Source organism: Eptatretus burgeri, chromosome 10, assembly GCF_056783735.1.
Source record: "Eptatretus burgeri isolate ZD-2024b chromosome 10, Ebu_testis_v1, whole genome shotgun sequence".
In the NCBI taxonomy this organism is placed as follows: Eukaryota; Metazoa; Chordata; class Myxini; order Myxiniformes; family Myxinidae; genus Eptatretus; species Eptatretus burgeri.
The window spans coordinates 14,657,110-14,671,425 of record NC_140970.1 but is presented as its reverse complement, the minus strand read 5'-3'; the positions used below and the strand labels follow the sequence as shown (position 1 = coordinate 14,671,425).

Below are 14,316 nucleotides of genomic sequence, written 5' to 3'. Positions count from 1 at the left end.
ATTCCCCTGTAAGCAGGACGAGAATCACCTGTCCACAGGTGATGCTCTACCCCCTCACAGATTCCTCACACATAGGCCTCCTTGTCCACCCTAAGTGCACGTACAGTTTTACGCCTCAGCTCCCTGAACAGTTCAGCTCTGCCATTCAGCCTGGCCCTGCGGCTCTGGTCAATGGTATCCAGTGTCCCTTGAGAGACAAAATTCTTCTTCGCCCTATGTTGAGTTCCAAGACATCATCCGGCAACATTAAGGCCGGTGGTCTTGAAGGCACTCCACAACTCTTCAGGACCTCCCAAAACACCCAGACCCCCCAAAAGACCAAAGAGTATAATAGGATTTAATCTGGCTGAATGAACTGTACAATATGGCCTGTTCAGCATTGTTCCATGCAAGTTGGCCACAAACATTCTCCATTAAATGCCATGCATTCACACCGACTCACGAGGCCTTTCCTCTGGTAGAACTGTAGAAACATACCACAGCAAACTAAACATAGCATCTTCCTATTACACGCTATATTTCCCACAGCAAACTATTGCGGTACATCTAGCAATACTTTACCACCTTATTACAATGCAGAAACATAATAATTCCACAAACTATACAGTTTCCTGATTTTTTTTTATTCACCTGAGTAGAGAATATATGAAGTACGGTATTGACCGTTTGGAATGACCACGTTTGTGGCCGAATAAAAAATGCCACTTCGTGAGAAGGAAATTTTCCTCCAATACATGGCTGAGAGCCAATGCCAGTTGCGTACTGGATGCAAAGACAAATGGCTTGCACTCCATCATGGTTAAAAGCCCTATACTAGAAAATCGTCCACGAGTGGGGTTGCAATTTCTTTCCTTGCAAGGTCATAAAGTGAGAGCTCTGACATTACCAATGTAATCTTTATCCAGCAGCACTCCAGTAAAGCATTTTCACTGCTGTGCCCAGAAAATTGAAAACGCGGCCTATGGAGCGACGACTTTCCTTCTTGGAAATTTAGCCCTTCAGAGAAAGCAGAGATGGTAATGTTGCACATCACATGGCCAAAAAAAAAAATAACTTTCACCATTGAAGTGCAAGGTAAAGATGGTTGCCATGGTCTTTAGCATGGATTTCTTTTTCAACCACATAGTGTAGATCTATCCCTTTCTGAATCGCTCTGCTCTAAAATTCTTCCGATGTTTTATGGATTTTTTTTGTTGCTGTTGTCCATGCATGTGCCTCATTGCAAAAGGAAACCTGTCAGACATTCGCACAAAATGTCCAGATTCCTTCCAGAATGTCATGATTTTGACGTGCTTTGAATAATCCACATCAACAATGTCAGCTCTACTGCTGATTTGCAATGAAGAAACATGAGGCATGCTGCCATAGCAAGCTGTGCGGATGTATAATGAACAAGTGTGCACAACAGGTGTCTCAATTGAAGTCTGCAGTGGGCGACTTCTTTGCAAGGTAAAATTTTAATAACCTCCTTGTTTATTATTTGTAATTTCTCTTATCTTTTTCAAGAATATTTTTTCTTTGAGGACTCAATAGTGTGCTTTTGAACCTGAAACGTGTATGGGTGATAGAAAAGCTGCAGTATTGCATTGCAAAGAAGTGGTTGAAAGTGTGAAGAGTACATGTGGGTTGTGTCATATCATATCTTGGTCCAGTGTGGTGCGTTTTGCTGGAGTTTTTGGAGTGCACATACCTTAGGGACTGAGTATGTCGGGTCCTCTGGGTTACAGAGCTGTGGAGAGATGTGATGTCGATTGCGAAGGCATTGCTGAGATGGATGTTCTGGCGCAGGGAAGTACTGGCGCACCACAGTGAGGCGTCCACTTGCTGCCAGAGCCAGCTCTTGCAACTCAGTTGAACCTACTTCCTGCTCAGAGTCATGAATATGTAGGTTTGCATCAATTTCCAGAATGTCTTTTGTTAACAAGCTAACAACAAAGTAATATAAATTGAACAAGTCATCAACAAAGACTGGAATTCAATTTGAAATTTGATATACTGATTGCATCATCACTTTGGCAAAGCTTTGTCACTGATGTAGTCCCATTGTTGATTTCAATGGAAATGTATTATAATTTATCCAGAGTACTGACACAGTGGCCAACTGCCGTGAGAAAGTTCTCTGTTTGTTTGTTTTTTAAATAATGATAATTCAATCCTTCGAGAACGCTAAGCCAGTGAAATGCCCCACTTTAAAAAAATGACAGACTGCATGATGCACCACACTGCTTAATGCACCCCGATAAGTTTGTAGTCTTATCCTATTGTGTTGGGAATAAAGCACAAGCTAAACAGACAAAATAGATAAACAATATAGCAGCTTGTATCCCTAGGTTTTTCTGAAATTCAATAATAATTTGTGATGTGTAACAGATGAAAATTATCACCTCCGCCAGTAAAGGTGGACAGAGTATATGTATTCACCTCTGTTTGATTGTCTATGAGTTGGATATCTCAAACAATTATGAACGGATTTGGATGAAACTCGGTGGCTAGGTTGGGTGTGCAACAATGACTAATTGATTAGATTTTTGTGAAGATCTGACGACTACAATTTTATAATTGATGATCCACCAGTGAGAGATACAGCCAAAAATGACATACAGTATAGCACGATATCCCAAAACGTTGTGGACGGGTTATGACAAAACGGAGGAGGAGTTGGATATGTGACAAGAACAAGCTGATTGGATTTTGGTTAAGGTCCAGATGCAGATTTGGCCTAACAATGGGATACAAAAAGTAAATTATTCAACATCACGGAGGAATGCACTCCACCGAGTGCAGTTCCTGTTGCAATAGTTATACTAGTACAAACAAGAACACACTCAATGGAGATACAGACTTATGCTCTTGACTTCTCTTTATGCAATACTGCCCCAAAGGGAACTAATGAAGCTATACTGTTACATTGCCGGAGTGTGACTAAATATTGCACTTAATGTAATTTTGTATTCTTCCTTGTAAGCCTAAAGTTAAATCCGTTCATTCAAAATATGAAGCTCTGTGCCCAACATGATGATTGTAGCTCTCCTCGTTAACCAGCTATTCTGATGACAAACACACAGAGGGAAACATCACAACATGCAAGTGCTCAGCTTAAGGGCGTGAGGTGAGTAATAATGTCATACTATTGTAATATATATATATATATATATATATATATATATATATATGTATATATATATATATATATATATATATATATATATATATATATATATATATATATATATATATATATATATATATATATATATATATATATATATATACGAGCGATACCCGTGCGCATGCACGGGATAGCAGTACAACATAGCTGGTAGCAGACGACAGACCGTACACGGGGAATGACAAAAATACGCATTGTGCAAAATGCAAGTGGTACTATTATATGGAACGCCAAGACTTCCCAAACATTGTCGGCATGTCCGCTAAGTGCCACAGCAATTTCAGAGGGATCGTGTGACGGCGAGCCGAGTTTTTAGTTTGCAAGCTTGGTATTATAATAGGGAAGATATATATATATATATATATATATATATATATATATATATATATATATATATATATATATATATATATATATATATATATATATATATATATATATATATATATATATATATATATATATATATATATATAACCGGGCGTAGTGGCGTGCGCCTGTAATCTGGCTACTCGGAGGCTTGGGTTGGAGGATTGCTTGAGGACGGATGCTCTGCGCTGGGCCGTGCTATGAGAGGGTGTAGGGCAGCCCGGAATCATGGCAAAACCCAATCCTTATCCCTGTGTCGTAAGAGGCGACCAGGGTTGCGTCAGGAAGGGCATCCGGCGTAAAACCTGTGCCAAATCAGTATGCGGATCATAACGGATGATCCGCTGTGGCGACCCCTAACGGGAGCTGCCGAAAGACAAACAATATATATATATATATATATATATATATATATATATATATATATATATATATATATATATATATATATATATATATTGTTATGAATTTGGAAGTCTTGTGCACACAGACAGACAGCTGTCCCCTATAGCTCAATTATATCGGTAAGTGTATGTTTCTAGTTAGGGTCCCGTCCCTAGTCTAGTGGGAATTGGATGTTCATGTGCTGCGGAGTTCTTTTGATAGTCAGGGTTTTCTTTTATTTTTACATCAACAATAACTACAACGACATCTGCCTTCGCTTCCTTCCACCATCCTCCACCGGCACCATTGCACGCCTGCGTGTCAGGACGTACGTGGGCGGAGTTCGCGAGGACCTGATGTCTCTCTTGCCCAATCAGGGAGATGTGAGCAAGGTTGCCGACGGTCGGCCAATAGGCGTAGCCCATGCAGGACCATATTCCTCTCCTTGTTTGAGGGGCGGTCGGCCGCGATGGCCATCACGCCCCCCCCCCCGGTCCAATCAGTGGACTTGGCACCCCTGTCGGCCAATGGGCGACGAGAAGATCAGAGCCGGGGCGGTCCTTTGCAAGAAGGCGCAGCCATGACACGCGGTCTGTCCAATGAGGGCAGGCCATGCATGAGCAAACCGCGCCCGAGAAGACGATGAAGGAACGGAGGACAAATAATTTCGCTCTGTCTGCTCGAGCGCTGGTTTGGTTCTCTGTCTGCTCGAGCGCTGGTTTTGGGTCTCTGTCTGCTCGAGCGCTGGCTTTTGGTTCTCTGGTCTGCTTGACGCTGATCTGGTCGCATCTCGCTGGCGCTGGTCTGGTCTGCTCGACGCTGGTCTGGCCTCATTTCGTTGCTGGCACTGGTCTGCGTCTGGCTGCCCTGTTCCGCGTCTGGCTGCCCTGGTATGTCTTCAGGAGACTGGAGCTCCAGAAAGTTGTGGACATCCAGCGCACGCTCGCGGCCAGGTAGCCAGCCACATTCTCATCCCTCAGCTCGACTTCCCTCCGAGCTGAAGGAATAATAAAAACCTTGAGGTCCATCTCTCTTTCTGGGTATTTGTGTGTGCATGTGTGTGTCCTGTGGGCCCGTCTTTAAGTAAAACTGTTAAGTGCCTTGTACATTATTTGCATCCTTTATAGTCGGTTTTACTCTGCCCTTTATGTGTCCCCCTCCCACACTATTGTAAATAAATATCCATTTGTTGAATGTTTCAACTCCTCATCCTTTCCTTCATTGGCTTTGCACGGTGCGTGTTGGGGAATTAAAAAGGCCGTTGTTGCCATAGTTGTGTGCATTTGGACCAACGGGACCTCGGTAACCATCCACTTGGGTTACGCACGGGTCGAGCATGGTTACAGCTCGTCCCATTAAAGCTCCGTTGAGGGTGTGAATACTCGGTAGCTCGCCACGTGGGCCTCTAGGTATTTTGAAGTTTGGCAAATAACCCTGTGCCCACGCAGTTGTTTTATTGACGATTCATGGTCCTGTAAGGGACCCGTACCTTCGGAGTTATCCGAGGGTGACGATCTGAATTCTAGGTGTTTGGTGGAGCCGACTCTACTTCTCTGTCCAGCTGTCGTGCTCACAGCCGATACCCGGCCCACAACAATATATATATATATATATATATATATATATATATATATATATATATATATATATATATATATATATATATATATATATATATATATATATATATCTCCTCGTAAACCAATATATATTAATTAATAATATAATTATATAACCACAACACAACAATATATATATAGCCATGAGCTGCCTGGCCCCTATGGCCTGAAGTGGTCTCATTTGTACATCCGGCGAGATATGGCAGAGCTGTGGAATTGTCTTGCAAGGAACTCTGTGACATGAATCGCCTTGCACTGAACTCCTGGGCCGCAGTCCGGCGACTGGCCGAGGGTCGCGTCGGTCCTGCATGCCCATTCAGGCACCCCCAGCGACCTTCGGTTGGCACTGGTCAATGTGCTTGTTCTGTCCGTATGCCACGCGGCCCGGGCGATCTGGACCGTGCATTTGTGCCTCTGCTTGATGGCCATTGCATGGAGGCAGAGGTGCAGGAAGATATTGGTGGCCGAGGTGGTGAGCGAAGGTCGATGGTAAGACACCGTTGTAAATCAACGCACAGACCTGAATAAAGATGTGCGCCATGCGCATCCCATGCAGTGCGATGGGAATTATCACGGGGCTGCTCACATGTCTGTTATCGTGCATCTGGTTATTTATCACAGGGCTGCGTGCGTATCTGTTATCGTGCATGTGGTTATTTATCACAGGGCTACGTGCGTGTCTGTTATCATGCATGTGGTTATTTATCACAGGGCTGCGTGCGTGTCTGTTATCGTGCATGTGGTTATTTATCACAGGGCTGCGTGCGTGTCTGTTATCGTGCATGTGGTTATTTATCACAGGGCTGCGTGCGTGTCTGTTATCGTGCATGTGGTTATTTATCACAGGGCTGCGTGCGTGTCTTTTATCATGCATCTGGTTATTTATCACAGTGGTGATCCTCAGAGGCGGCCGCCTGAGCGCAGTGCCGGCCCCGATCTATGTCATGGATTGAAGGAAAGGATTGGATATAAATCAGGGTTGAAACCAATATAGATATAAGTATTAGATGCAGAATCGCATGAAAGGGCATGCCACGTGCGTCCTGTACAGTGTAGGTGGAGGGTTTTTCATCGTGCTGCATGCTTCCCGTGCATTCTGGTGGTGGGTGTTGGTGCTGTGGTTTTCACAGATGGCCACCTGGGTGCGGTGCCTGCTTGGATTTATTTCATGAAAAAGAGGAAAGAGTTGGAATGAAGCTAGAGATTGAAAGGAAAATGGAGATATAATTAGACCTAGCTATAAGACCCACGCAACGCACCTCATCCCGATAAGCCATTAGACACGAGGGGTAGGTCTACTGCACGTATACTACTGAAATAACTGTCTGGGGATCACTGTATGTTGATGCCATTGCCTTAGAGGCATGCGGTTTCCAAAAACACAATATATGTATATATATATATATATATATATATATATATATATATATATATATATATATATATATATATATATATATATATATATATATATATATATACATACACACACATACATACGTTTATATAAGGCTAATGCTGTTTGTCTAACTGTCTGACTATCTGTCTCACCCTGAAACATGGAAATGCTCCTTGTCGGGGAAAAAAATAATTAATTAAAAGTTGCTTCAAATTAATGCAAACCTAAAAGAAAATTGTTTTTTTTCAATCAGACAAAAAAGTTAACCCGGGCGATATATCGGTAACGGACCACCGCCTTGATTAATTACTTCCTCCACCGAATGTGGATGGAAATTATATTATTATTATTAAAATTGCATGAAGGATCGCAATGTGTCTGTACTTTTCAGTGGTCATGAGGACTGCGAGTCATTTAACATGTACAACCAGATATCTGCGACCATAAACCTATGATCCAATGATGGCCATATCCCTTTCGGACCACCACATGGCCTTGACCTTAAGCGAGAGTGTGTAAATTAAGAAAATGTGTCTCCCTTTAAAATCTATCCATAAAAATCAACATCATGAAAATCGTCGAAAAATTATTTCACTTATCAAAAAGGTGTTTTTAGTGAATTAGGTCACAATCCAAAAAAACTAGGTCAATGACACCAATCAAATATCAAGTGCACAACTTCAGCAAGGAGCTTGGAAGGCCAAACAGTTTTAGATTCTGCATTGAGCTACAAAATTGAGCAATGACAAAAACACTTCTTTTTTTTCAGACCACCATTCGACCTTGAACTTTCACCCGGAGGGCAAACCACATTTCAAAGTTGGCCTACAAAGCCAGCTGCCGACTGGGCATCTTCTGTCGTACAAAGTCCTTCCTTAGAACACCTGAACTCCTATCCACCTACAAGGCATTCATCCGTAGCTTTATGGAGTACGACTCTCCCCTCTTGGCTGACTCACCTGCTTTACATCTTGCTGAGCTTGATGCTGTGGAAACCAAGGCCTTTCAGATTATTGGAATCTCTTGTGATGAAGCTGAGTCTATTTGCTTATCACTTCACCATCACAGACAGGTCGATGGTCTCTCTGTCTTCTCCCGCCTTCTTTCTGGTCTTGCACCCTCTGCTATTTCCATGCTCTGTACCCCCAGGTTTCTGCAGGGCTCAAATGATCTACCATCAATCCCATTCTGGTAAAGGGAACCACCAAAATCAGAAGGGGTTTTACCAAAAAGGGAACCACCTAAATCCAGGATCACTGCTCACTTCCACTCATTCATTCCTTTTTTTCCCCACATGTAGAATCAACTTACACATCTTGTTCAATGTCAGTCTTCCTTTCAGATCTTCAAAACAGCTGTTTACCACCATCTTACTGCCTGGTGTTGGATTAACGGTTTGGGTGGCTGGCTAAGGACCTTTGGATCCTGAGTTTCAGCCCTGTTGGCTGCTGAATTAACACCAGGTGGGGTTGACTCAGCCTGCCATTCTTCTATGGTTGGCAAAATGAGTACCAGTGTACTGGTAGAGGGGCACAACCTCAACTGCACAGCCACACTTCCAAGAAATGATAGCCACCTGGCGGCCAAGCTACTATACACAATAACAGAACCACCATCTTAGATTGTCACCAATCCAAAACCATGATCTTTTCTGCCCTCATTAACCTCACCCAAATCCTTCCTCCTTCCAAATTTCCAGTTATCCCTTCTTGGAGTTTCTTGTCTGCTCCATATCCATCCAGTCCACTCATGCATCCTTTTGTTCCCCCATTCCTTCCCATACCTATTGCTTGTCCAAATCTCCCTCGATCTTGGCCTTCAACTCTGCTGTTGGTCTCCCTTCCCCCTCTCTCTCATGCTCCTTTTGCATGTCTCTGCCGTTCCTTTTGCATGTTTTGCATCCCGTTTTTGTCGGTTATGTCCTCATCCATTCAGTATAAATTAGCTCTTTCACAAGCCTCGATTATGAATACAAATTAAAATAAAAAATAGATGTAAATTTGGTGTAAATGCACCTCACTGGAGGCTATCGATAGAGGCCAGCTTTGTTCTGATCGGAAAAAGCTGAGTCGGGTTTGGTGAAAAATGTTAAAATGTCGATAATTTGGTCATGTCCTTGAAAATTAGGTCAAGGTGAAAAAAAAGACTCAACCCCGCATACATTTTATTCCTATTATTGGTGCAAAATTTCATTCCGAAAGTGTTAGCCGGCTAAGAGATACATATGTCCCGGAACATTGGCAGACAAAAAAAGGAATAAAAAAGAAAACCTAAATGGTGATTTAGTACTCCATGGGATCTAAGAAACTATGAGGTACCATTACAGACTGGAGGTACTAATTGTACAAACAAACCCAACCATGCGTATAAGCCTCCCCCTATCCTACAGGGGAAGGCTTAATTATATTCTCACCAAGTGTGATCGACCAGGGAAACGTTATGGCCTACCTTTCAAGAACTGGCTGGCTAGGCATGACGTTCATATGAAAATGACAGAAATTTGTAATTTGGCCAGGTTTACATCAATAACTCACCCATTCTTCAGGAAAGATACATTGGGATATTTTATGTCAACTAACTAATGGTAAAAGACAACACACACAGCTAAACATCTGTTTAAGGGTGGCACACTTTGTGATGCACATGTACTACCTGCATATAACCATACTGCCAGTAAAAATCAGGCCACAAATCAATTCTAAGAGAGAGACAGCTCAATTAGTGTAGTAGATAGTAGAAAAATCGTGCAAATTATGATACAAGCATCAAATTTGGCATTTCTGTTCTGCAGGGCTTTCTGATCAAATCTGCCCGATTGGCCATTCGAAAATCCAAATTTTGAAAAATTTGAAGAAAAAAAAACTTCAAAAAAATTTGAAGTCACAGCTGGCTGAAATTCTTGAAGCGCAAGTGAACATCAAGTGACAGAGAACCAAGGGGAGATGCAGTCATCATTGATGGCCCAGCACTTATCAATGCCCTACCTCTAAGCACTTCAAAGATATTTGATGACTCTGCAAAAAAAAGACATCATCCCAATGGTGGAATCCTATGGTGCCAGGTACGAGAGGGTGGACGTAGTGTTTTATGTGTACAAGAAGTCAAGTCCGAAGTCCGAGACAAGGTCGAAAAGTGGGCAAGGAATCAGAAGAAGAGTGACAGGAACCAGTAAGACCCCAAGTAACTGGAGAAGCTTTCTTCGAGATGACAGCAACAAGACTGAGCTGTTTCACTTCCTTGCAGAAAAGATATGTGAAGCTCAGACGACAAGCACAGTCATTGTCACAAAAGGAGAAGATGCCATTAGCAACATAAGGAAGTCACTGGATGCTGTGTCTCCATGTTGTCATGAAGAAGCTGACACTTGAATATTTGTACACGCCAGGGATGCAACGATGGATGGTAGCAAGTCCATTATCATTAAGGCTAATGACACGGACGTACTTGTCATAGCAATATCTGTACTGCCATCCTTACAGGAACTCGATCTTGAGAACATGTGGATTGCCTTTGGCGAAGGAGCCAAGGCGCGATGGATTCCAGTCCATGAGGTAGTTTCTGCAATAGGGCCTGAGAAAGCTTGAGGGATCCCATACTTCCATGTGTTCACTGGATGTGACGTCGTGTCTGCCTTCCGTGGTAAAGGGAAGAAAACTGCATGGCAGACTTGGAACGTCTTTGATGATGTTTCTGAAACATTCACCAATCTCAGCCAGCATCCAACATTTATTCGTGATCTTGACTTTTTAGAAGTTTTTTTATTTTTGTTATTTTTCAAAATTTGGATTTTCAAATGGCCAATCAGGCCGATTTGATTAGAATCCCCTGGAGAACAAATGTGCCAAATTTGATGCTTGTATCATCATTTGCACGATTCCTCTCAAAAATTGTTGTTATCTGCCCCACTAAATGGCAAGCGCAATGCTGTTCCACCATCCTGCTGCACAACTTGTCAGCAGTCAATCGTCCATCAATTGAGTTTGATCACTTAAATTATTTATCATTTGGAGACTTCACAAAGACCCACCTTGGCAAACAGTGCTTGATCTTGTAGTGGTGGCCCTGAATAGTTTTAAGATAGAGAGGCTGTCCAAAATATTAAATACAACCTCATTATGCTTCTTGCAAGAGCAAAATGTCACCAAAGTTTTGTGAAAAGTGTCTGAATTATTCCACCGAAAGGTACAATCACTATATTGAAGTTGGGTGGTTGGGAACGTGTCAATGTGAATGGGAAGTGCTGGTCATGTTTAGCATTTGTATCTTTCTCTCAAAATAAATTGGCACATAAAAATAAATCACAGGAGTCAGGAGTAATGATGCAGGGTATAAAAACACAAAGGGACTTTCAGTCATTAAAATAATGATCCTTATATTCAACCAATTCAACATTACTTTAATGAATGAAGTATGAAGGGGCACCATTGGGAGTACAATTTGTTTTGTATCAGGCTTTCAGAGCCAAGGGGTGTGCGGAAGGGAAAGGGGGGAGGTGGGGAGGAGGTGGCCGAATTCCCCAGAATTCAAATTGTTTTATCATCTCAAAGAAATGCAAGAGTTGACATATTTTATCAGCTGTGCATTACCAAGGATCCCCTCTGCAAGAATGTACTGGGTTTATCTCTTATGCTGTTGTGCCATCGGAATACCAACCTTTAGATCCCACTGATCAAGTCCTACGAACTCTCAAAGAGAAGTCTTTAAAATTCCATTTCAGGCTTAAATAATGGAAAAATTTATTAGTGACTCTCTCAAAATGCTTATCGTCCATCTTGCATAAACCCCTGGAGCAATGTTTCACAATGGTTATCAACAACTCGCTTCTTTCAATCGAATAATAACTCCGTCGCTTTATCAGAGGCACGTGACCTTCTACAGATATTTGCTTCATAGCTTTGGAGCTTGCTGAGATATAGCTTCAAACTTGTACTGATCCTCCAATATGATTAATTGAAGATGCTGTACATACAGTGGCCTGCAAAAGTACTGAGCCCCCTCCAAAGTTTTCACATTTTGATGCCTCGTGAGCGTATTAGCCCCCGTTGGACTTTGTCCGACACAGGGACTGATGGACTTGGTTTTCGATTTTCGTGTACGTGCATGCATTTCACATAAATATTCCCCAAGGCATGCGTGTACAAGTGTGTGAAGGAATAATTGATGTCACATGGTTTGACAGCCATATTGGATTGAAGAAAATATTAAATAATGTTTTCTCTATAACCACTCAATAAAACGACATGGAGATTCACATTTATGATCGAGTCATGATGGGGAATACATGTTTTAAATTTCAACTTGATCAGACACATGATGTGGCAGCCAGAAGTATTTCATTTTTTTATCTGGGTTTTTTGGGGTTTTTTTGAATAACGTTCACTTGGCTGTTCCTCGATGGGTTTGAGGGTAGAGGAGTAGCAGCTGAAATGCAAATTCTACCCAGGTTGCCCTGATGACTTAATCCTTGTTTTTTGCTTGTTTCTGATGACTCCAATGCAGGACTGCACCTATTTGGTCTTCCATTTGATTTGAATTGGATATATTTTAATCCAATTTTGAATTCAATTGCATAATAAAAAAACGTCATGGGTCAGGGTCAGGGTCAGGTGTCCGGTCAAACATGGCTGCATCAAAGCGGGACGTCTTGGTACCCGGTCATCACTGCCAGCAGTTATAAAGTGGAAGTTCTAATTATGTCTCTTATTAATTACGTAACACACCAGTGCACAAACGTCACATAAAATACACCACGCAAAACAAGTCCTGGCGAAGGTCTACAATCTCTGATCGCTCTTTTTCTTTTTTTCAATTTTATTTCACTGCCAGGCAGGCACACCGACTTAAAAAATTTTCTCACTCCTCTCTGCGCAGGTGCAGTCGGGACGAATTGAGAGCCAATGTACAATAAAACGAGACTTGGCTTTCCATTCATGTTCTGATTCATGTTCAATATATAACATTCCATTTAAATAAGTTGTTCCTCCATTATAAACTGATGAGATGGACAGGTGGACGGAAGGACAGACAGCCATGAACCAATTGCTTTACCCTGCTTTTCGCTTCGCTTATGCGGGGAAATAACCTGCTATACAGTCAGCCAGGGAGCTCACAGGTGAGAATGTTCAGGATAATGAGTGCATACCCACTCAGCTTATATACAAGGGAGTGGTGGAGTGTGTGGGGGAGGGGAATCTTATCCAGAATTTCTTACAAGGCAGCTTTCCCCACATGTCTCGATTTACAGCGAAATAATTTGCAACATCGACAGCGCTTTCAGAAAGTATTCACACCCCTCGACTTTTGCCACATTTTGCTGTGTTACATCCTGAATTTAAAATGGATATATTAAACAAGCTCGAATGAGCTAAGATCCTCGTCCTCTTAATGATGTCAAAAAAACGAATATGATGTCATTGTGATGTATCAGGTTTGCGATAAATTTAATTATCTGTGCTAATGCCCTGTTCGATTCCCGCAAACATAATTCAAAAAGCTTGCCTAGTTTCGGAGATAATTTTTTTGGCGATTTCCATTAGCGGATATATTTTGACGTCATAACTTTTTTCTAGAAGGAATTTTCAAAATCGGAGATGGTTACTGTCTGCGCAGGATATTTTTACATACATATATATATATATATATATATATATATATATATATATATATATATATATATATATATATATATATATATATACCAAGCTTCAGGAAGTTTCAATGAAAACTGTATGCTGTGAAAGAAACTAGTTTCGGAGATAACACTGAACAACAAATTTCAAATTTTTTTTTTTACTGGAGATGTGTAAAGTGATTAAGACTAATTTGGGTACGCTGATTTCAAAAATCATAACCGTTTTGCTGTATCACGTCAGGATTTTCAGGAACAGAAATATTCCCATTGCCTAGAAGTCAGGATTTCAATGAAATTTACATATGTCTTTAACATGTCTATTTCGTACAATTGTTGTTAACTTGTGTTATATTTCTTTCTTTCAGATAAAGATGAGTAGGCGTTCCTGTACCAATCATCCTGACAACTTCTGTTATGTCTGTGGTCGGTATACCAAAAAAGATCAACAGCGAAGTATATCTACAGCAGTGAAAATGAAGGCCGCCTACTTTCACTACTTCGGGTGTAAGGTGGGGGACCAAGAACAGAGCTGGGCACCACACATCTGCTGCACAAGCTGTCACACAACCTTGACTCAGTGGTTGGTGGGCAAGCGCGCGAGCATGCCATTTGCGGTGCCCATGATATGGCGTGAGCCGCAGAATCATCATGATGATTGTTATTTCTGCTGCACAAGCATCGCCGGCTTCAACAAGAAGAATAAAGGTCACATCAAGTACGCTGACTGCGTCTCTGCTCGTAAACC

General features: G+C 41.7%; 1 protein-coding gene across 1 annotated transcript in view; it reads right to left on the bottom strand.

Annotated features, from left to right (window-relative positions):
- Positions 1 to 14,316, bottom strand: part of LOC147017967 (glutamate receptor ionotropic, delta-1-like) — a 639,638-nt gene that overhangs the window by 218,764 nt on the left and 406,558 nt on the right. The window contains exon 7 of the mRNA XM_085897103.1: positions 1,691 to 1,864. Within this exon, the coding sequence (XP_085753229.1) occupies positions 1,691 to 1,864 (174 nt within the window). The remainder of the gene's footprint in view (positions 1 to 1,690; positions 1,865 to 14,316) is intronic.